An 18914-nucleotide genomic window follows, 5' to 3' on the forward strand; every position below is an offset into this window, starting at 1 on the left:
TTTACGTTCGTCGAAACAATTACAGATTCCTGTAACCAAGTGACGTTTGACAGTTTGGCAGTTTATGTTTACGACACGTCAGGTCCGTGAAAATTAAAGGCTTTACGTTTTTAGTTCGAAATAATTTCTAAAATGAAATAGTTACAATTGCATCAAATCAATTGCTTGTGTGTTAAGTTTAGTTCAAACGCAATGGGTGAGGAATTACCGGAAATACAGCCCCCGGAAGAATTTGTAGGTTAACCAAACAATTTTAGGTGTTCTCTTCAGTTACTTTAAGAGCCTTTTGGGGGCCCGAGAGATGCGGATTTTGATTTTGGGACTCGATGGGGCCGGTAAAACCACAATACTGTATAGATTACAAGTAGGGGAAGTCGTTACTACGATTCCAACAATTGGATTCAACGTTGAACAAGTGCAGTATAAAAATCTTAATTTCCAAGTGTGGGATTTGGGGGGGCAGACGAGTATAAGGTAACCCTACAATTTCCCCTCCCAGAAGGTTCAAATTCTGTTTCAGACCCTACTGGAGGTGTTACTACAGCAATACAGATGCAATTATTTATGTTGTCGATTCAGCAGATAAAGAACGAATGGGAATTTCGAAAGACGAGCTTTTTCACATGCTTAGGGTGAGATTTGTCACGTCACTACAACCCCCTCACGTTTTTTTCTAGGAGGAAGAACTGGGGGATGCTATTCTTGTAGTGTTGGCAAACAAACAGGACATCCCTGGCTGCATGTCTTTAAAAGAAGTCCACCAAGCTCTTGGACTGGAGGCGTTAAAAAATAGAACTTTTCAAATATTTAAAACATCGGCTACAAAAGGTGAGGGTTTGGACATGGCGATGGAATGGCTCGCTAATGCTTTAAAAAACAAGAAATAACAGTAACACGTCACAAACTGTTTCTAGTCTTATAAAAATTGATACGTTTTGAAAATTATTCATTTAGCTGAGTTGGAGATTCTGTCTTATTTATGGCTTATGTCGTTTGATTCATTCCAAATATTCATGAAACATACTATCTGCAATCTATTTAAGATTTCATACCATGTTTTGTATTATAGACTTAAATAAATGTGGATATCATTCATACCAAATACTCGTTCATTGTCCTGACGATTCAGTTTATTCACTGGCAAAATATAAAAATATCATAAATTAAGAGCTATTTACACAGGTGGCTATAGTATGTTCATCGAGACGAGTCAGCGGGTCTAAACAATGAACACGCCCACTCCTGGCTTTGCTGCATTCCTATTGGACGCTTCTGGACTTTGCTGCGTTGTTATTGGACACTTCCACATTTTTCCGCATTCCGATTGGACGCTTCCAAATTTTTCTGCGTTGCTATTGGATGCTTTCAGATTTGTCATCATTCTGCATTCTAATTGGATATTTCCGCATTTTCCTCAATTTTTCTTGGATGCTTTCAGACTTTGCCGCATTGAAATTGGATACATCCAGATTTTGATGGATTGCTATTGAATGCTTCTAGATTTTGTTGAATTCCGATTGGATGCTTCTGGACTTTGCTGCGTTGTTATTGGACACTTCCACATTTTTTCCGCATTCCGATTGGACGCTTCCAAATTTTTCTGCGTTGCTATTGGTTGCTTCCAGATTTGACATTCTGCATTCTATTGGATATTTCCACATTTTCCTCAATTTTTATTGGATGCTTTCAGACTTTGCCGCATTGACGTTGGATACATCCAGATTTTGATGGATTGCTATTGAATGCTTTTAGATTTTGTTGAATTCCGATTGGATGCTTCTGGACTTTGCTGCGTTGTTATTGGACACTTCCACATTTCTTCCGCATTCCGATTGGACGCTTCCAAATTTTTCTGCGTTGCTATTGGATGCTTCCAGAATTGTCATCATTCGGAATTCTAATTGGATATTTCCACATTTTCCTCAAATTTTATTGGATGCTTTTAGACTTTGCCGCATTGATATTGGATGCATCCAAAATTAGTGGAATTGCTATTGAATGCTTTTAGATTTTGTTGAATTCCGATTGGATGCGTGTAGACTTTGCTGCGTTGTTATTGGATACTTCCACATTTTGCGGCATTCCGATTGGAGGCTTCAAAATTTTTGTGCGTTGCTATTGAATGCTTCTAAATTTTGTTGAATTCCTATTGGATGCTTCCAAGCGGCTCAACGTTTTGTCGTGCCGACTCGTCTCGATGAACACGCTATAGTAACTCACTCAGATTGCGCACACGATTTTTTCCACGTATGAAATTCGCCCCACACCTACACGTTGTTCACATACTTTTTATGCTTCCTCAAATGCACCGACAGATACGACGACGTCGCGAAACTCCGATTACAAATACTGCAGGTGTAGGGCTTCTCCCCCGTGTGCTTCCTAAAATGCACATTCAAGCTACTACTCTGCGTGAACTTCTTCCCGCACAATTCGCAGGTGAAGGGTTTTTCGCCCGTGTGGGTCCTCAGATGTTTGTCTAAATAGTTCGCTCTAGTGAAGGTGCGGTCACACACCGCGCACCCGAAGAGGTTCTCCCCCGTGTGGGTCCTCGTGTGCTCCTGCAGATACGCCGCTGTGGTGAATTTCTTATCGCAGGTGATGCAGGTGAACTTCTCCCCCGTGTGCTTCATCATGTGCGATTGGAGCTCCGACGCGTAGTTGCAGATTTTATCACAAATCATGCATTTGTACGGTTGGCGCCCCGTGTGCTGCCTCATGTGGACCGTAAGTTGGGATGAATGGGTGAATTCCTGGGGGCAGATTTTGCAACTGAATTTCTCGCCGGTGTGCTTCTTCATGTGGACTGTTAGGTGCGACGACTGCGTGAAGGTTTTCCCGCAGACTGTGCACTGCCAGGGCCTGTCCCCCGTGTGCGTCTTCAAATGGGAGTTGAGGATGTACCCAGAGGTGAATTTCTTCTCGCAGAAGTTGCAAGCGAACGGTTTTTCGCCGGTGTGCGACCTCATATGAACCTGAAGATCACTCGCTTTGATGTAGCGCTTCTCGCAGCAATTACACGCGTAGGGCTTCTCCCCCGTGTGTATCCTCATGTGCACCGTCAGCTCCGCCGTGATGGTAAACCGCTTCTCGCAGACTTTACACTGAAAGGGTTTTTCCCCGGTGTGCCGCCGAATGTGCTCCCGCAGATGCGACGAGTGGTGGAACTTCTTCTCGCAATATTTGCACTCAAAGGGCTTCTCCCCCGTGTGCGTCCTCATGTGGATCTTCAAATTCGCGTTCTTCGCGTACTTTTTCCCACAGAGCTCGCACGACCATTTGTACGGATCCTCGACGATTATCGTCGTTTTGCTCTGTTGGGCCTCCAACCGAGCCGCTGCTGGAGTCAACGTGGGGTACTGAGGAAGAGGCTGAGTCTGCGTTTTCACCGATCTCGTCGGTACGACCAACTTCTTCGCGTTTTTCTCGTATTTGGCGAAACCGGTGGTGGCCACTGAGTCAGGACTCGCGCTCGGGGAGTTCTCCACCTGTCTCGTCGACTTGGCGAGGGGGTTTTCATCGAGGAACTGCTTAAACTGGAGGTATTCAGTGTTGTGGTTATTCGTGTTCTCCTTCTGGGGGTTATCGACGATGTGGATCGCGTTCGCCAACTGGTACTCATCGAGATTCGTGTACGACGTGACTTTTTCTTGGGTGAAGTACTGCTGCGAGGTGCTCTCGGAGTTTATACACATCAAGCGGAAATCGTAGGAGATTCGGAGTTTTTCCGTGCAGCTCGAACAGAGCAAGTGCGAGTAGCCGTCTTTTATCCATGCCTGGAAAAGTACGAAATGAGGGGAAATTGAGGTTTTGGTGCAACTTACGATGTCGGAGACGCAGGCTAGGAGTTTATCACATAATTTTATATTATCACTGTCTAGAGAGGTTATGGGGGTTAAAGCACTTTCCACACGCAAACAAATGCGACAACAATCAGTTATTTGAAAGACGCTGTTCATTGTTTATAGTCATGAAGAAAACGCGGGTGGTTTTATTTATAAACAATAAGATGCGACAGGTCTGTCAAAATAACAACAAATGTAACTGGGTTGTCAACCGCGTAGATGGCAGCACAAGCGTCGAAACTTTTGAAGGAAATTAAAATACAAAACGACTCTTTTTGTCAAATTGGGGCCCAGGAGAACGAAACTTTTGTTATTATCCACTGTTTCTACCCCAATTTTGAATTTATGAACCTACAATTGTGTTGTCTCATTGATTTTTCTAGGGACATTTCGTTTCTCCAACTGTCACCTGTCATTCTTGTCATATGAGATTTTAAACGCTTGGTTCATTCCGTTTGATTCGTCTTTGTTATTGCAAAAAGCGAAGTGAAAATGTCGAGTACTTCGCAAAAGCATCGCAATTTTGTCGCCGAGCCCATGGGCGAAAAACCAGTGACGGATTTAGCCGGCGTGGGCGAAGTTCTGGGGCGTCGTCTTGCCGCCGCTGGATTCGACAAGGTTGTGTTATATTGCGTAAACTTTTATTTAATTTTTTGTAGGCGTACGTCGTACTTGGTCAGTTCTTGGTGTTGAAGAAGAATCAAGAATTGTTTCAGGAGTGGATGAAGGATACCTGCCAGGCCAACGCGAAACAGTCTTCAGATTGCTGGCAATGTTTAAATGACTGGTGTGAAGAGTTCTTGTAAAGATACGGTGGGATCAAAGATGGAAATACTTTTTTATTTTGTATAGGGATTAAGACTTGGTTATGATTTATAATAGATTCTAATTTATTAATGAAGTTAGTTTAAAGGCAGCTTCATTTGATACATGAAGAACCATATTTTTAATAAAGTCTAACATTACTTCAGTCTTTATTCTAGAACATTGATCTATACACTGAGTTGATTTATTGCTTGGCGTTGACGATATTTACAAATTCGGGTTTCAAAGAAGCCCCCCCGACTAAAAATCCGTCGATATCAGGTTGCCCTGCTAGTTCTTTACAATTAGCGGCGGTCACAGAGCCCCCATACTGTATGCGAATCATTGAAGCAACAACTTTACCAATCTTGTCATTGAACCACTTCCTCAAAGCTTTGTGGACGTCTTGAGCCTGCTGGGGGGTTGCAGTTTTCCCAGTTCCAATAGCCCAAACAGGCTCATAAGCAATAACAACATTTGACCTACAATTTCGTGATAAAATTTGATTTTACCTTCTGTGTCTTCCTTACCAGTCCTGGATTTTATTCGCAATTGCTTGAGTCTGTCTAAAGACAACCTCCTCGGTTTTCCCAGCTTCGCGTTCTTGCAACGTCTCCCCAACACACGCAATGACCCTCAATCCAGCCTCCAAAGCATGCGCCACCTTTTCCGCCACCAACTCATCGCTTTCCCCGAAGATCTGCCTGCGTTCAGAGTGCCCCAAAATCACCCAATTCACCCCAATATCTTTGATCATCGCCGGAGAAATCTCCCCCGTGAAAGCTCCTTTGGCTACTTTATAACAGTTCTGAGCAGCAACCCCAATCGCCGGTGGTAAACTCGATCTCACATGCTCGAGGTACAACGCTGGGACGCCAACAACGACTTCAGTGTCTGGATTTAAGGGGCCTGTCTTCAGAAAGTTGACAATCTCGCCGATTTGCTTCTTGTCGCCGTTCATCTTCCAGTTACCACCAACAACGAATTTGCGTGACATTTTGCAGCCGGTGAACTTGTACTGTCTGGAAGAGTAAGACCAAGGGGGCTATAAATAACAGTGAGGTGAGAAATCACAGGTTACTTTGATCGGAGGACTTTTGATAATATTGTCCTTCGGACTGGCAAAGGTCAACAAGCCACACCTTTGGGTGCGTAGACGTTTTCACGCATCTCGCGGTTTTTGAAAACGGAATTTCGAGATTTTTGTTGATAAGGCTTTTGACTTATTTAGGTGGGATATTTAGGGGTCAAACATGTCTATAAATAGCCTCATTGGTTTTATTATTGATACAACTTCACTTACCTAACGAAATGAGTGGTGAATTTTGTGACTTGAGGCCATGACAGCATTATTTTATCGAAATACAAACTGATAACAGCCAACTCTTCTCCAGGGACTGTCTTATTTATTTACTCCTGGAAAAACTGTTTTATTCTTCCAGGCAAACGGACTAACAAAAGTGAGCTATTTTTACAAGATTACTTTATCAGGGACTGTCTTTTTCTTAGACAGTTACTTCAGGAACGTTTTATGGTCTATTATACTTCGTTTGAGCGTATCATTTCTTTTTGAAACGCAATGGATGTAATGGAACCATGCGTATGGAACCAAGGGCACTTTGCTTTTTACCGCAAGGAGAGGGAAACTACTACTAAAAGTACAACTTTCATTATGATATAAGGACACACAATTTGAAATTTCATTGTTTTTGCATGAAAATTGGTCGAGTTACAAGTGTTAGTTTACAACACAATTTTTTTTGGTTCGCTCTAAACATAAAAATTTCCAAAATCTGTTTTTTTGGTTCAATAATTCTGCACTCAAGTACAGTTAATTGACATGCCAGAGGTAATACCTTCTTCAAATTTCATTGCTATTGCATTAAAACTGTCCGAGTTGCACGTTTTGGTTCAAAACACAAAATTTTCGGTTCGCTTCAAATATGAAAATTTTCAAAATCTGAATTTTTGTTTCTATATTAGATTACTCTATCAGGGACTGTCTTGTATGGTCTATTATTCTTTGTTTGAGCGGTTCATTTCTATTTGAAACGCAATGGATGTAATGCAACCATGCGTATCGAACCAAGGGCCCTCTGCTTTTTACCGCAAGGAGAGGGAAACTACTACTAAAAGTACAACTTTAATTACGATACAAAGACGCAGTTTGAACATTTAAAGTTCATTGTTTTTGCATTAAAATTAACTGAGTTACACGTGTTAGTTTAAAACACAATTTTTTTTGGTTCGTTCGAAACATAAAAATTTCTAAAATCTGTTTTTTTGACTCAATAATTCTGCACTTTGGTACAGTTAATTGGCATGCTAGGGGTAATATCTTCTTTAAATTTCATTGCTATTAGTTCAAAACACACAAAATTTTCGGTTCGCTTCGAATATGAAAATTTTCAAAATCTGAATTTTTGGTTCTATATTTGAAAATTCTATCGGGGTCTTTTTCTTAGACAGTTACTCCAGGAACGTTTTATGGTCTATTATGCTTCGTTTAAGCGGTTCATTTCTTTTTGAAACGCAATGGATGTAATGCAACCATGCGTATCGAACCAAGGGCACTTTTCTTTTTACCGCAAAGAGAGCGAAACTACTACTAAAAGTACAACTTTAATTACGTTATAAGGACACAGTTTGAACATTCATCGCATTCCACAAGATAATCCTCTTCCCCAACCTCGTCCTTTTGAATAGTGAAATGACTTCCACACCTGCAACTGAATGTGGCTACATCTCCATCGCCAAATACCAACTCATTCTTTTTCAACTTTAAATAGATCATCACATTATCAGCATACGATTGTCTTTGTAAAAACAAATCGTACTCATGTCTAGAATTCTCATCTCGTAAAGTTTTCCAGGCTTTATCTATATTAAGAAATATCTCAGAAGAACCATCACATTTATCAGGATGATATTTCCTTATCAGGTCTTGATAACTTTGTTTTAGTTCTTCGTGAGAAGCAGTTTGTTCGCAATTTAAAAGCGTGTAGTAGTTATCTGTGTTGTTTTCCTGGGGCATCGTGCGCTGCAGTGTTCCACATTCCACCAGGTGGGTGATTCTAACCTAAAAAATGAGAAATGTTTATCGTGTTGTAACTCGTGTGTAAATGAGTGAAATTCGCAAATTTCAACGGTGTTTATACTTGCGATTTTCGAGGGCCCACAGTTCTAGAAAAAGGTCCAAAGGAACGTTTTATTATGATTTAATACAAACTTTCAAATTCCACGCCACTTGTGTTGGGGAAGTTAGGCAACTAACAATTCATTCGATGATGACCTTGGAAAATTTAAAGGCATTTTCTGTTTAATTTTAGTGGTGTTTGTTTATACTTGCGATTTTCGAGGCCCCAAACTTTAGAAAAAGGTCCAAAAAAACGTTTTATTTTGATTTAATACAAATTTTCAAATTCCACACCACTTATGTTTGGGGAAGTTAGGCAACCAACAATTCATCGCTGATTACCTTGGAAAATATAAAGGCATTTCCTGTTTATTTCCAGAAAAATGGCCCCATTAAGGATTCTGGTTTTCTTCATTTCTCTTTATAACACCCGAGCGTCTATTCCAATAGTCATGAACACGTGGCATTTCAAAGAAGCGACGGAAAGAGGTGAGCGGCTCGCAATTTAAAAAAATGTTGGCAGCCCTGTTACCTGTTACTTTTACTCCTAGTGTGGTCGATCATGGAACAAACTCCCCTAAGCGCCCTGGACGCGGTGACCATCGCTGGTACAGTTTGCGAAGACTCCCAGTGTGACCACAGTGTGGGTTTCGGGGGAAGTCCGGACGAAAATGGCGAGACTACTCTAGACGCAATGATTTTCGACGGAGCAACAATGAACATGGGGGCTGTTGGGGCACTGCGAAAAATCAAAAGCGCTCTTCAAGTAGCCAGACACGTCTTAGATTTCACCAAACATTCGTTCCTCGTCGGGGATTTAGCAACGGAGTTTGCGAAGAATTTCAAATTCAAAGAAGAGTCATTGGCGACGAACTTTTCAACGAACTTGTGGAGGAATTGGAGGGCGAATAACTGCCAACCGAACTTCTGGCAAGTACGTAAGGAGTTGGTTTAGAATCGTGTTTTTTCTAACTGTTGGTCTAGAACGTCCAGCCGGACCCTTCGAAGTCCTGCGGCCCTTACAGTTCCACCGACCTCTCCAACGACGTCACTGGTAAAGAGTGGCAGTTTTTCACCTCCACCAACCACGATACCATTGGAATTATCTCCATCGACGCCTCAGGGAACGTCGCAGCTGGAACTTCAACAAACGGAGCGAATCATAAAATTCCGGGGAGAGTCGGGGATTCCCCAATTCCGGGTGCCGGAGCTTATGCAGACAATGAGTTTGGCGCTGCTGTCGCCACCGGAGACGGCGATATTATGATGAGGTTTCTCCCTAGGTACAACCTTTTTTATTTTCAAAAATTGGTTTATTTTTTGGGTAGTTTTCTAGCTGTGGAGGAGTTGAGGAACGGGGCGTCGCCAACGAAAGCTGCCAAGACCGCAATTCAAAGAATTGCGCGGAAATTTCCCAACTTCTTTGGGGCTGTGCTGGTTAGCACGAATAAGGGCGAGTTTGGGGCTGCGTGCAATGGGATGGAGGCGTTTCCGTTTTGCGTGGCGAGCGAAGAGTTGGGGGGTGTGGTGGTGAAGAGTGTTAACTGTACTTTGTAAATAAACATAAGTAAATTGATTCCATTTTCGGTCCTTTATTTGGAAAATTCCAAAATCTGTCTTTTTGGCTCTATAATATTGCAATTTTACACAGTTAATTGGCATGCCAGAGGTAATATCTCCTTCAAATTTCATTGTTTTTGCAATAAAACTGCCTGGGTTACACGTTTTAGAACAAATCACAAATTTTTTCGGTACGCTCCAAATATAAAAATTTCCTAAATCTGTCATTTTGGCTCTAGAACTTTGCAATTAAACATTGTTAATTGGCATGCCAGAGGTAATATTTCCTGTAAATTTTATTGTTATTGTGTCAAAATTGCCAGAGTTACACGTATTAATTTATACATACAAAAATTTCCAAAAGTCGTTTTGGCTTTATAATTTGGCACGTTAGTACAGTTAATTGGCATGCCAAAGGTAATATCTTCCTCAAATTTCATTGTTTTTGCGTTAAAACTGCCTGAGTTATATGTAATAATTTCAAACACACAAAATTTTTCGTTCGCTCTAATCAAAAAAATTCCAAAACCTGCTTTTTTGGATCTACAATTCTGCACTTTGTAACAATTAATTGGCATGCCAGAAGTAATATCTCCCTTAAATTTTATTGTATTTGCGTTGCACTTATTAATTCTCAATACAAAAATTTTTGGTTCGCTCTAAACATAAAAATTTTCAAAATCTGTCTTTTTGGTTCTACAACTTTTCAATTTCATGATGTCAAATGTAATATTTCCTGTGAATTTCGTTGTTATTGCGTTAAAATAACATTTTTGGGTTTGCTCTAAATATAAAAATTTCCAAAATCTGTCTCTTTGGAATTATACTTTTGAAACTTTAGACAGTTAATTGGCATGTCAGAGATAATACCTCTCTTAAATTTCATTGTTGTTGCGTTAAAACTGTCCGAGTTACACGTGTTAGTTCAAAACACAAAATTTTTCGGTTCACTCTGATTAAAAAAAAACCAAAATCTATCTTTTTGGCTCTATAATTCTGCACTTTAGTACAGTTAACTGGCATGCCAGAAGTAATATCTTCCTTAAATTTCATTGTTTTTTCATTGAAACTGTCCGAGTTACACGTGTTAGTTAAAAAACACATCATTTTTTGGTATGCTCAAAATAAAAAAAAAAATTAAAGCCTCTCTTTTCGGCTCTATAATTCTGCACTTTACTACAGTTAATTGGTATGTCAAAGGTAACATCTCTCTTAAATTTCATTGTTTTTGCATAAAAATTGTCCAAGTTACACGTGTTAATTCAAAACGGATAATTTTTTGGTCGGCTCCGAATATAAAAATTTCCAAAATCTGTCTTTTTCACTCTGTAATTCTGCACTTTAGTACACTTAATTGGCATGCCAGAGGTAATATCTCACTTAAATTTTATTAGTTTTCCATTGAAACTGCCCGAGTTACAAGTTTTAATAGACAACAAAATTTTTTTTAGTTCCCTTTAAATATAAAAATTTCCAAAATCCGTGTTTTTGGCTCTATAATTTTAAAACTTCAGACAGTTAATTGGCATGGCAAAGAAAATATTTACCTTAAATTTCATTGCTATTGCGTTAAAACTGGTCGAGTTACACGTGTTAGTTCAAAACACAAATTTTTCGATCCGCTCTAAATAAAAAAAAAAACCAAAATCTGTCTTTTTGGCTCTATAATTCTGAATTTTACTACAGTTAATTGGTATGTCAAAGGTAACATCTCCCTTAAATTTCATTGTTTTTGCATAAAAATTGTCCAAGTTACACGTGTTAATTCAAAACGGATAATTTTTTGGTCGGCTCCGAATATAAAAATTTCCAAAATCTGTCTTTTTCACTCTGTAATTCTGCACTTTAGTACACTTAATTGGCATGCCAGAGGTAATATCTCACTTAAATTTTATTAGTTTTCCATTGAAACTGCCCGAGTTACAAGTTTTAATAGACAACAAAATTTTTTTTAGTTCCCTTTAAATATAAAAATTTCCAAAATCCGCGTTTTTGGCTGTATAATTTTGAAACTTCAGACAGTTAATTGGCATGCCAGAGAAAATATCTCTCTTAAATTTCATTGCTATTGCGTTAAAACTGGTCGAGTTACACGTGTTAGTTCAAAACACAAATTTTTCGATCCGCTCTAAATAAAAAAAAAAACCAAAATCTGTCTTTTTGGCTCTATAATTCTGAATTTTACTACAGTTAATTGGTATGTCAAAGGTAACATCTCCCTTAAATTTCATTGTTTTTGCATAAAAATTGTCCAAGTTACACGTGTTAATTCAAAACGGATAATTTTTTGGTCGGCTCCGAATATAAAAATTTCCAAAATCTGTCTTTTTCACTCTGTAATTCTGTACTTTAGTACACTTAATTGGCATGCCAGAGGTAATATCTCCCTTAAGTTTCATTAGTTTTCCATTGAAACTGCCCGAGTTACAAGTTTTAATAGACAACAAAATTTTTTTTAGTTCCCTCTAAATATAAAAATTTCTAAAATCCGTGTTTTTGGCTCTATAATTTTGAAACTTCAGACAGTTAATTGGCATGCCAGAGAAAATATCTCCCGTAAATTTCATTGCTATTGCGTTAAAACTGGTCGAGTTACACATGTTAGTTCAAAACAGAAATTTTTCGGTCCGCTCTAAATAAAAAAAAATCCAAAATCTGTCTTTTTGGCTCTATAATTCTGCATTTAGCCATATTAATTACCTGTAGTAATATTTTCCTTAAATTTCATTGTTTTTGCATTAAAACTGTCCGAGTTACACATTTTTATTTCAAACACAAAATTTTCGTTTTGCTTTAAATATGAAAATTTCTAAAATCTGTCTTATTGGCTAATTTTGTTACTTGGCACAGTTAAGTAGCATGAGAGAGGCAACTTCCCCTCCAAATTTCATTGTTTTAGCCTTAAAACTACTAAAGTTAGAAGTTTTAGTGTCGAAACTAGACGAACTCAATTTTGGAAATTTTTTGTTCGCTTCAAAAAAATCTTCAAATTGATATTTTTTTCTCTATAACTATATTATAGACAATCACACAAAGTAACTAAGCGAGTCTCAAAAATTCCCCCGCTATTACAGTTCCAAAATTATCAAATTAAATAAAAAATAAATAAAAGTTTCAAATCAAGATTGACCATCCTCTGAAATAATTTCCGCCAAAGGATTTATTGCCGGCAGCACACCATCCTGAAACAAGACAGCCTCTGATAGCAAATTCCCCAAGAATTATCGAAATTTTAAGAACCAACCTCTTTTTGAAGTTGCGCGATGTCTTCCCGTTTCCTCCAAACCGGAAACAAATTCGTGAAATTCAAAGGTTCGAAACCGGCAATCACTTTGTGAATTTTCACTAATCTCTGAATACTTTTGCTTTTGCGCTTAGCGTAGTTTATGGCAACAGTAAACGAGTCGCTTTTAAAATCCGCGTCTTCGTCGCGATTCCAGCCGTACCAAATCCAAATCTCGTCGTTGTCATCCAGGAGGAATATTGCTGGAAGAGCGTGGAATTAACAGGAATTGTTTCAGGGAACTCACCTGGTTGCTCCGCGGTGTATAAATGCGACTGGAGGACCGGAAACGGCGTCAAAAACTCGCTCTTATGGCTGCTTTCGACTTCCACCACAAGAAACGATCCGGTGATTTTCGTAAAATAAAAAAGTCTGGGGGTGTAGTCGATCACTTTTGATTCTAAGTGGCGGAGATAGTCGTCGAGACCCCCTTTGAGAGTGTCCAGGAACGCACTGGTTTCGCCCCCTTCTTGTTCTTCGCTAACATCGCCTCCGAAGATCCTCTCAGCTGTTTGTCGAGCCAAACTCTTGCAGCGCGCGCTGGCTTGCTTTCCGTACCAAACAACACTCTTCTCGAAGTGTAAAATGAACGCGGTTCTGCTCCGGAGGCTGTGCTTCTTCAAATCAACTTCGAAGAGATGTGCCTCGGAGTCCACTTCTCCTCGCAGGAGGTAGAGTCGCGGGGTGCTCACCCCTCCGCGGTGGACAACGAAGCTTCCGGAGAACAGACGCAAAAACGCCGGAGGTTCGGCCCACTGGACGATTCTCTCCACCGGAGGATTGCCGATGATGGAGTCCGGAAGCGGCGAGTGTCCTTTGGGAGCATCTTCGCCTTTCCAGTGGAAATAAACTTCGTTTTCTCCGCTGTCGGTTTTGGATCTCCACAGCACGATGTAGGTGTGCTCACTGTAAAACTCATTTTTCTTCTTTTCCACCGGCTCCAACTTATCTCGAACAATCCGCCAACATTTCACCTCAAGAGTGGTGTGTTTGAGTGACGTCTTCTCATCGCAATAGAATTCACCGCGACCGTAATGCACCCCGTCGATGATTAAGTCGGGGGTGGTTTCCGAGGGGTTTAACAGTTTAGTAACGTCGTATTCTGACATTTTTTCGATTGTGTTGTAACAACGGAGCGGAGTTACTACATGATTCTTTACTGATTACGACGGTGATAAAATCCCACTACTACGTCTACGCCGCGGACGAGTTTCAAGGTAAAATTCTGGTCGAATGGGTTATTGGATTTTATCAATAGAGATGTGGGCATCAAGTGTAGACGCGTGTATTGTTGGGCACGACCTTTCGGGGTCAATCCGATCACGATGAATTAAATTGGCATTCGCAGTCGGCTCGGGGGAAAATTCGTGTCGTAACTTACGCCAGCGTGGCAGTTTTTAGGTGTGAAAAGTGAATGTTTGGGGGATTTGACAGTTTGCGGGCAAGAAGACGACAAACGTTCACAATCCTTAGATTAAAAATTTTATTGAATTTTTTTTTCGATCCTCAATTTCACAAAACTGTAATTAAAATTGAAATAAATGCGTTCGAATTTTATGACTTAAACTATGTAAAACTTCTGCGGTCGATATTTCGCTTATGGCCGGTCAAAATTTCGGATAGTTAAATTTTAAAGCTAAATATCTCGGAAACTATTAAAGATATTAAGCTGCGGTTTGCGCCATAATTTTTCTTGAAAATTTTTACATAAGAAATAGTTTTTAAATTTTTCAAAAGTCGGCAGTTGCAATTTTTCGCGAAAATTCATGACTAAAATTATGCCAAACTTCTGATATCGATTTCTACCTTATTTTTTGAGTAAATTTGAGTTATTATACATCAGTGTACGCAGAATTTTCCACAGATTCCAAATCTGGAATTTAAATTCAGAGCCGACAACAAATAACTGAGTTATGGCCGGTCAAAATTTCGGATAGTTGATTTTAATTTTTTCCTAATTTTTCGTAATTTTTTAAGTTAAATATCTCGAAAACTATTAGAGATATTGAGATGCGGTTTGCGCCATTGTTTTTCTCGGCTCATTTTACGTTAGAAAAAGTTCTCAAAAGCCCAAAATTCGATAGTCGATTTTTCGCGAAAAAAAATTCCGACTCAAACGATGAAAATTTTTCATTTTTTTTATTTTTGGCCATAGCTTGTAAACTATTTGTCCGATCGATCTCAAATTTGGCCAGTAGATAGATTTCGAGCTCCTCTTTCGACTGATGTGTAATTCAATGCTATTAAACGTCGTTTTCATTTTGAAAACATTGATTGAAAATCACCCTAAAATGAAGTTTTCAAAACAGTTTTTGGCCAATACCTCGTTTATTAATTAAGCAAACTCAACAAATTTAGGTCTCATTTTACGCAGAATTTTACGATGAATTTAAAAACATGATAATTTTTGAATTTTTTTCAATAAATAACCGAGTTATGGCCGTTTGAAATTTTAGGTTTACGCAAGAGGGCCAAATTTTCCAAGGTTCAAAACAATTCGTGCGCGATATCTCAGAAACTATTTCAGATATTGAGATGCGGTTTGCGCCATCGTTTTTTTCGTGATTTTTTACATAAGAAATGAAATAGTTCTTTGATTTTTCTACAGTCGAAATTTGCAAATTTTCGCAAAAATTCATGACTAAAACTATGGCCAAACTTCTGATATCGATATCTCGCTTATTTTTTAGAGTAAACTTAAGTTATTATACATTAGTGTACGCAGAATTTTACGCAGATTTCAAATCTGAGATTTAAATTCAGATCCGACAACAGATAACTGAGTTATGGCCGATCAAAGTTTCGGAAAGTTGATTTTCAATTTTTTTCATTTTTCGTAATTTTTAAAGTTAAATATTTCGGAAATTATTTGAGATATTGAGATGCGGTTTGCGCCATTCTTTTTCTCGACTCATTTTACGTTAGAAAATGTTCTCAAAAGCCCAAAATTCGATAGTCGATTTTTCGCGAAAAAAAATTCCGACTCAAATGATGAAAATTTTTCATTTTTTTTATTTTTGGCAATAACTCGTAAGCGATTTGTCCGATAGCTCTCTAATTTGGCCAGTAAATAGATTTTGAGCTCCTCTTTTGACCGATATATAATTCAATGCTATTAAACGTCGTTTTCATTTTGGAAACATTGATTGAAAATCACCCTAAAATGAAGTTTTCAAAACAGTTTTTGGCCAATACCTCGTTTATTAATTAAGCAAACTCAACAAATTTAGGTCTCATTTTACGCAGAATTTTACGCTGAATTCAAAAACATGATAATTTTTTAATTTTTTTCAACAAATAACCGAGTTATGGCCGTTTGAAATTTTGGGTTTACGCCAGAGGGCCAAATTTTCCAAGGTTCAAAACAATTCGTGCGCGATATCTCGGAAACTATTTCAGATATTGAGATGCGGTTTGCGCCATCGTTTTTTTCGTGATTTTTTACATAAGAAATAGTTCTTTGATTTTTCTACAGTCGAAAATTGCAAATTTTCGCAAAAATTCATGACTAAAACTATGGACAAAATTCTGATATCGATATCTCGCTTATTTTTTAGAGTAAACTTAAGTTATTATACATTAGTGTACGCAGAATTTTACGCAGATTCCAAATCTGAAATTTAAATTCAGATCCGACAACAGATAACTGAGTTATGGCCGATCAAAGTTTCGGAAAGTTGATTTTCAATTTTTTTCATTTTTCGTAATTTTTAAAGTTAAATATTTCGGAAATTATTTGAGATATTGAGATGCGGTTTGCGCCATTCTTTTTCTCGACTCATTTTACGTTAGAAAATGTTCTCAAAAGCCTAAAATTCGATAGTCGATTTTTCGCGAAAAAAAATTACGACTCAAACGATGAAAATTTTTCATTTTTTTTATTTTTGACCATAGCTTGTAAACTATTTGTCCGATCGATCCTAAATTTGGTCAGTAGATAGATTTCGAGCTCCTCTTTCGACTGATGTATAATTCAAAGTTATTTAACGTCGTTTTCATTTTGGAAACATTGATTGAAAATCATCCTAAAATGACGTTTTCAAAACAGTTTTTGGCCAATACCTCGTTTATTTATTACGCAAACTCAACAAATTTAGGTCTCATTTTACGCAGAATTTTACGCTGAATTCAAAAACATGATAATTTTTGAATTTTTTTCAATAAATAACCGAGTTATGGCCGTTTGAAATTTTAGGTTTACGCCAGAGGGCCAAATTTTCCAAGGTTCAAAACAATTCGTGCGCGATATCTCAGAAACTATTTCAGATATTGAGATGCGGTTTGCGCCATCGTTTTTCTCGTGATTTTTTACATAAGAAATAGTTCTTTGATTTTTCTACAATCGAAATTTGCAAATTTTCGCAAAAATTCATGACTAAAACTATGGCCAAACTTCTGATATCGATATCTCGCTTATTTTTTAGAGTAAACTTAAGTTATTATACATTAGTGTACGCAGAATTTTACGCAGATTCCAAATCTGAAATTTAAATTCAGATCCGACAACAGATGATAACTGAGTTATGGCCGATCAAAGTTTCGGAAAGTTGATTTTCAATTTTTTTCATTTTTCGTAATTTTTAAAGTTAAATATTTCGGAAATTATTTGAGATATTGAGATGCGGTTTGCGCCATTCTTTTTCTCGGCTCATTTTACGTTCGAAAATGTTCTCAAAAGCCCAAATTCGATAGTCGATTTTTCGCGAAAAAAAAATTCCGACTCAAACGATGAAAATTTTTAATTTTTTTTATTTTTGGCCATAACTCGTAAACGATTTGTCCGATAGCTCTCAAATTTGGCCAGTAAATAGATTTTGAACTCCTCTTTCGACCGATATATTATTCAATGCTATTAAACGTCGTTTTCATTTTGGAAACATTGATTGAAAATCACCCTAAAATGATGCTTTCAAAACAGTTGTTGGCCAATGCCTCGTTTATTTATTACGCAAACTCAACAAATTTGGGTCTCATTTTACGCAGAATTTTACGCTGAGTTCAAAAACATGAGAATTTATCATTTTCGTCAATAAATAACTGAGTTATGGCCGTTTGAAATTTTGGGTTTACGCCAGAGGGCCAAATTTTTGAAGGTTCGAAACATTCCGTGCTCAATATCTCGAAAACTAATAGAAATATTTGGAAACCGTTTGCGGCATCGTTTTTCTCGCCATGTTTTACATAAAAAATAGTTCTTAGATTTTCCAAAAGTCAAAAGTTGCAGTTTTTCGCGAAAATTCATGACTAAAACTAAAACTTCTGATATCAATATCTCGCTTAATTTTTGAGTAAACTTTATTACACATTATTGAACGCAAAATTTTGCGCACATTCCAAATCTCGGAATGAAATTCAGATCCGACAATAAAAAACTGAGTTATGGGCGATCAAAGTTATATTTTTCTTATTATTAAAGGTAAATATCTAGAAATCTATTACAGATATTGAGCAATTTTTTGCGCCTTCATCAAATATTGAAAATCAAAATAAGCTGAAAAAGTTAGAAGAAAGATTCTACAGACGAATCAGAGAGAATCTGAGAAGTTCCGCCTCTGTAAATGTGAAAACGAACGAAGAATCAGAACTAAAAGGAAGAACTTTGGAAGAACAACCGAATCTGCGTCAATTATCCTTCCGGAGCTTTCGTGCTCTCTGCTGTTTGAGTTATTCTCCCGTTGTATCCGAGTTTAAACGTCATGTTTTCATTAGTCTGTTTATTTCTAAGAAACTGTCAGTTTTCATCAAACACCATGTAATACCGTGGATAAATTCATCGTCCGTAGTTCCAACACAATGACGCATTTCCCCTAATTGTTTAATGGATATTTCGCTCGGGAAAGCTAATAAAGACGGAACTGTGCAGCTTGATTTATGCGCTTTCATCCACGTATCATCACAGAACGGGTACTTTGGATGAGGCTGAAACTGAATAAAACAAATAATATCCGGAGTGCCTCCCAGTAATTATATTATCGCGTATTTACGTCTGGAAATTGCCGGCGTTTTATCTCTTCATCGTTGGCTAATTCCCAGAGGAGCCTTCCGCACGTTTAGCCTCGAATTCTTTGATTAACACGACTGCTATTGCTATTACCGTGTGAAACTCTCCACTTCGTGCTCATATTCTAGCACCTGACGTGAAAATAACCAATAATAAATCAATCGAATGATTCATATCGCACCCGCAACGGAAAATGACCAAAACCCAGAGGGTGAGGGTTGGAAATTGAACATCGACCAGAGTAATTTACCTTCACCCTCTAGTCAGAGACCTGGAGAAGAAACA

The 18914-nt window shown here is 38.1% G+C and overlaps 6 protein-coding genes and 1 long non-coding RNA gene across 8 annotated transcripts; 3 read left to right on the forward strand and 4 right to left on the reverse strand.

Moving 5' to 3' along the window:
- The first annotated feature begins 7 nt into the window (after nucleotides 1–7).
- Nucleotides 8–1102, forward strand: LOC148166471 (ADP-ribosylation factor-like protein 1). The gene is made up of 4 exons (XM_088048497.1): nucleotides 8–196; nucleotides 258–474; nucleotides 521–632; nucleotides 678–1102. The coding sequence occupies exons 1-4, from the start codon at nucleotides 193–195 to the stop codon at nucleotides 885–887; spliced, it is 543 nt and encodes a 180-aa protein (XP_087904623.1). The 5' UTR covers nucleotides 8–192; the 3' UTR covers nucleotides 888–1102.
- Nucleotides 1103–1114: 12 nt separating this feature from the next.
- Nucleotides 1115–4068, reverse strand: LOC148166472 (uncharacterized). Its single transcript, XM_088048496.1, has 2 exons — nucleotides 3825–4068; nucleotides 1115–3776 (listed from the first exon to the last, which is right to left on the reverse strand). Exons 1-2 carry the CDS (start codon nucleotides 3957–3959, stop codon nucleotides 2268–2270), a joined length of 1644 nt encoding a protein of 547 aa, XP_087904622.1. The 5' UTR covers nucleotides 3960–4068; the 3' UTR covers nucleotides 1115–2267.
- A 164-nt stretch (nucleotides 4069–4232) lies between these two features.
- On the forward strand, nucleotides 4233–4810 carry LOC148166473 (barrier-to-autointegration factor-like). Its single transcript, XM_088049132.1, has 2 exons — nucleotides 4233–4463; nucleotides 4505–4810. The coding sequence occupies exons 1-2, from the start codon at nucleotides 4338–4340 to the stop codon at nucleotides 4649–4651; spliced, it is 273 nt and encodes a 90-aa protein (XP_087905258.1). The 5' UTR covers nucleotides 4233–4337; the 3' UTR covers nucleotides 4652–4810.
- LOC148166474 (triosephosphate isomerase-like) lies at nucleotides 4807–5807 on the reverse strand. The gene is made up of 2 exons (XM_088049131.1): nucleotides 5180–5807; nucleotides 4807–5131 (listed from the first exon to the last, which is right to left on the reverse strand). Exons 1-2 carry the CDS (start codon nucleotides 5644–5646, stop codon nucleotides 4855–4857), a joined length of 744 nt encoding a protein of 247 aa, XP_087905257.1. The 5' UTR covers nucleotides 5647–5807; the 3' UTR covers nucleotides 4807–4854.
- Nucleotides 5808–7252: 1445 nt separating this feature from the next.
- Nucleotides 7253–8001, reverse strand: LOC148166475 (uncharacterized). Its single transcript, XR_015771007.1, has 2 exons — nucleotides 7808–8001; nucleotides 7253–7728 (listed from the first exon to the last, which is right to left on the reverse strand). It is a non-coding gene; the product is annotated as an uncharacterized LOC148166475 (long non-coding RNA).
- LOC148166476 (N(4)-(Beta-N-acetylglucosaminyl)-L-asparaginase-like) lies at nucleotides 7500–9366 on the forward strand. The gene is made up of 5 exons (XM_088048718.1): nucleotides 7500–7713; nucleotides 8165–8274; nucleotides 8337–8719; nucleotides 8770–9068; nucleotides 9114–9366. Exons 2-5 carry the CDS (start codon nucleotides 8169–8171, stop codon nucleotides 9340–9342), a joined length of 1017 nt encoding a protein of 338 aa, XP_087904844.1. The 5' UTR covers nucleotides 7500–7713; nucleotides 8165–8168; the 3' UTR covers nucleotides 9343–9366.
- A 2969-nt stretch (nucleotides 9367–12335) lies between these two features.
- On the reverse strand, nucleotides 12336–13921 carry LOC148166477 (supervillin-like). 2 transcript variants are annotated; one of them, XM_088048717.1, is made up of 3 exons: nucleotides 12876–13921; nucleotides 12590–12831; nucleotides 12336–12544 (listed from the first exon to the last, which is right to left on the reverse strand). In XM_088048717.1, exons 1-3 carry the CDS (start codon nucleotides 13735–13737, stop codon nucleotides 12506–12508), a joined length of 1143 nt encoding a protein of 380 aa, XP_087904843.1. In that variant the 5' UTR covers nucleotides 13738–13921; the 3' UTR covers nucleotides 12336–12505. The 2 variants fall into 2 exon arrangements, with proteins under 2 accessions (XP_087904843.1, XP_087904842.1); XM_088048716.1 differs by having other exon boundaries at nucleotides 12336–12527; nucleotides 12876–13920.
- Nucleotides 13922–18914: the final 4993 nt, after the last annotated feature.

Source organism: Gnatocerus cornutus, unplaced genomic scaffold (genome assembly GCF_029298725.1).
Source record: "Gnatocerus cornutus isolate USDA-ARS CGAHR unplaced genomic scaffold, icGnaCorn1.1 ctg00000023.1, whole genome shotgun sequence".
NCBI lineage: Eukaryota > Metazoa > Arthropoda > Insecta > Coleoptera > Tenebrionidae > Gnatocerus > Gnatocerus cornutus.

What these genes read in the sequence shown, in the direction of transcription:
- LOC148166471 (XM_088048497.1), top strand. An exon ending in GGGGGGCAGACGAGTATAAG is followed by an intron (nt 475 to 520) that starts GTAACCCTACAA and finishes ATTCTGTTTCAG; the next exon opens with ACCCTACTGGAGGTGTTACT. An exon ending in AGCTTTTTCACATGCTTAGG is followed by an intron (nt 633 to 677) that starts GTGAGATTTGTC and finishes GTTTTTTTCTAG; the next exon opens with GAGGAAGAACTGGGGGATGC.
- LOC148166476 (XM_088048718.1), top strand. Translation starts at nt 8,169, where the DNA reads ATGGCCCCATTAAGGATTCTGGTTTTCTTCATTTCTCTTTATAACACC. An exon ending in CAAAGAAGCGACGGAAAGAG is followed by an intron (nt 8,275 to 8,336) that starts GTGAGCGGCTCG and finishes TTTTACTCCTAG; the next exon opens with TGTGGTCGATCATGGAACAA. An exon ending in GCCAACCGAACTTCTGGCAA is followed by an intron (nt 8,720 to 8,769) that starts GTACGTAAGGAG and finishes CTGTTGGTCTAG; the next exon opens with AACGTCCAGCCGGACCCTTC.
- LOC148166477 (XM_088048716.1), bottom strand. Translation starts at nt 13,737, where the DNA reads ATGTCAGAATACGACGTTACTAAACTGTTAAACCCCTCGGAAACCACC. An exon ending in ATACACCGCGGAGCAACCAG is followed by an intron (nt 12,832 to 12,875) that starts GTGAGTTCCCTG and finishes ACGCTCTTCCAG; the next exon opens with CAATATTCCTCCTGGATGAC. An exon ending in TCGCGCAACTTCAAAAAGAG is followed by an intron (nt 12,528 to 12,589) that starts GTTGGTTCTTAA and finishes GTCTTGTTTCAG; the next exon opens with GATGGTGTGCTGCCGGCAAT.
- LOC148166473 (XM_088049132.1), top strand. Translation starts at nt 4,338, where the DNA reads ATGTCGAGTACTTCGCAAAAGCATCGCAATTTTGTCGCCGAGCCCATG. An exon ending in CCGCCGCTGGATTCGACAAG is followed by an intron (nt 4,464 to 4,504) that starts GTTGTGTTATAT and finishes AATTTTTTGTAG; the next exon opens with GCGTACGTCGTACTTGGTCA.
- LOC148166472 (XM_088048496.1), bottom strand. Translation starts at nt 3,959, where the DNA reads ATGAACAGCGTCTTTCAAATAACTGATTGTTGTCGCATTTGTTTGCGT. An exon ending in TAGCCTGCGTCTCCGACATC is followed by an intron (nt 3,777 to 3,824) that starts GTAAGTTGCACC and finishes GTACTTTTCCAG; the next exon opens with GCATGGATAAAAGACGGCTA.
- LOC148166474 (XM_088049131.1), bottom strand. Translation starts at nt 5,646, where the DNA reads ATGTCACGCAAATTCGTTGTTGGTGGTAACTGGAAGATGAACGGCGAC. An exon ending in GCGAATAAAATCCAGGACTG is followed by an intron (nt 5,132 to 5,179) that starts GTAAGGAAGACA and finishes ACGAAATTGTAG; the next exon opens with GTCAAATGTTGTTATTGCTT.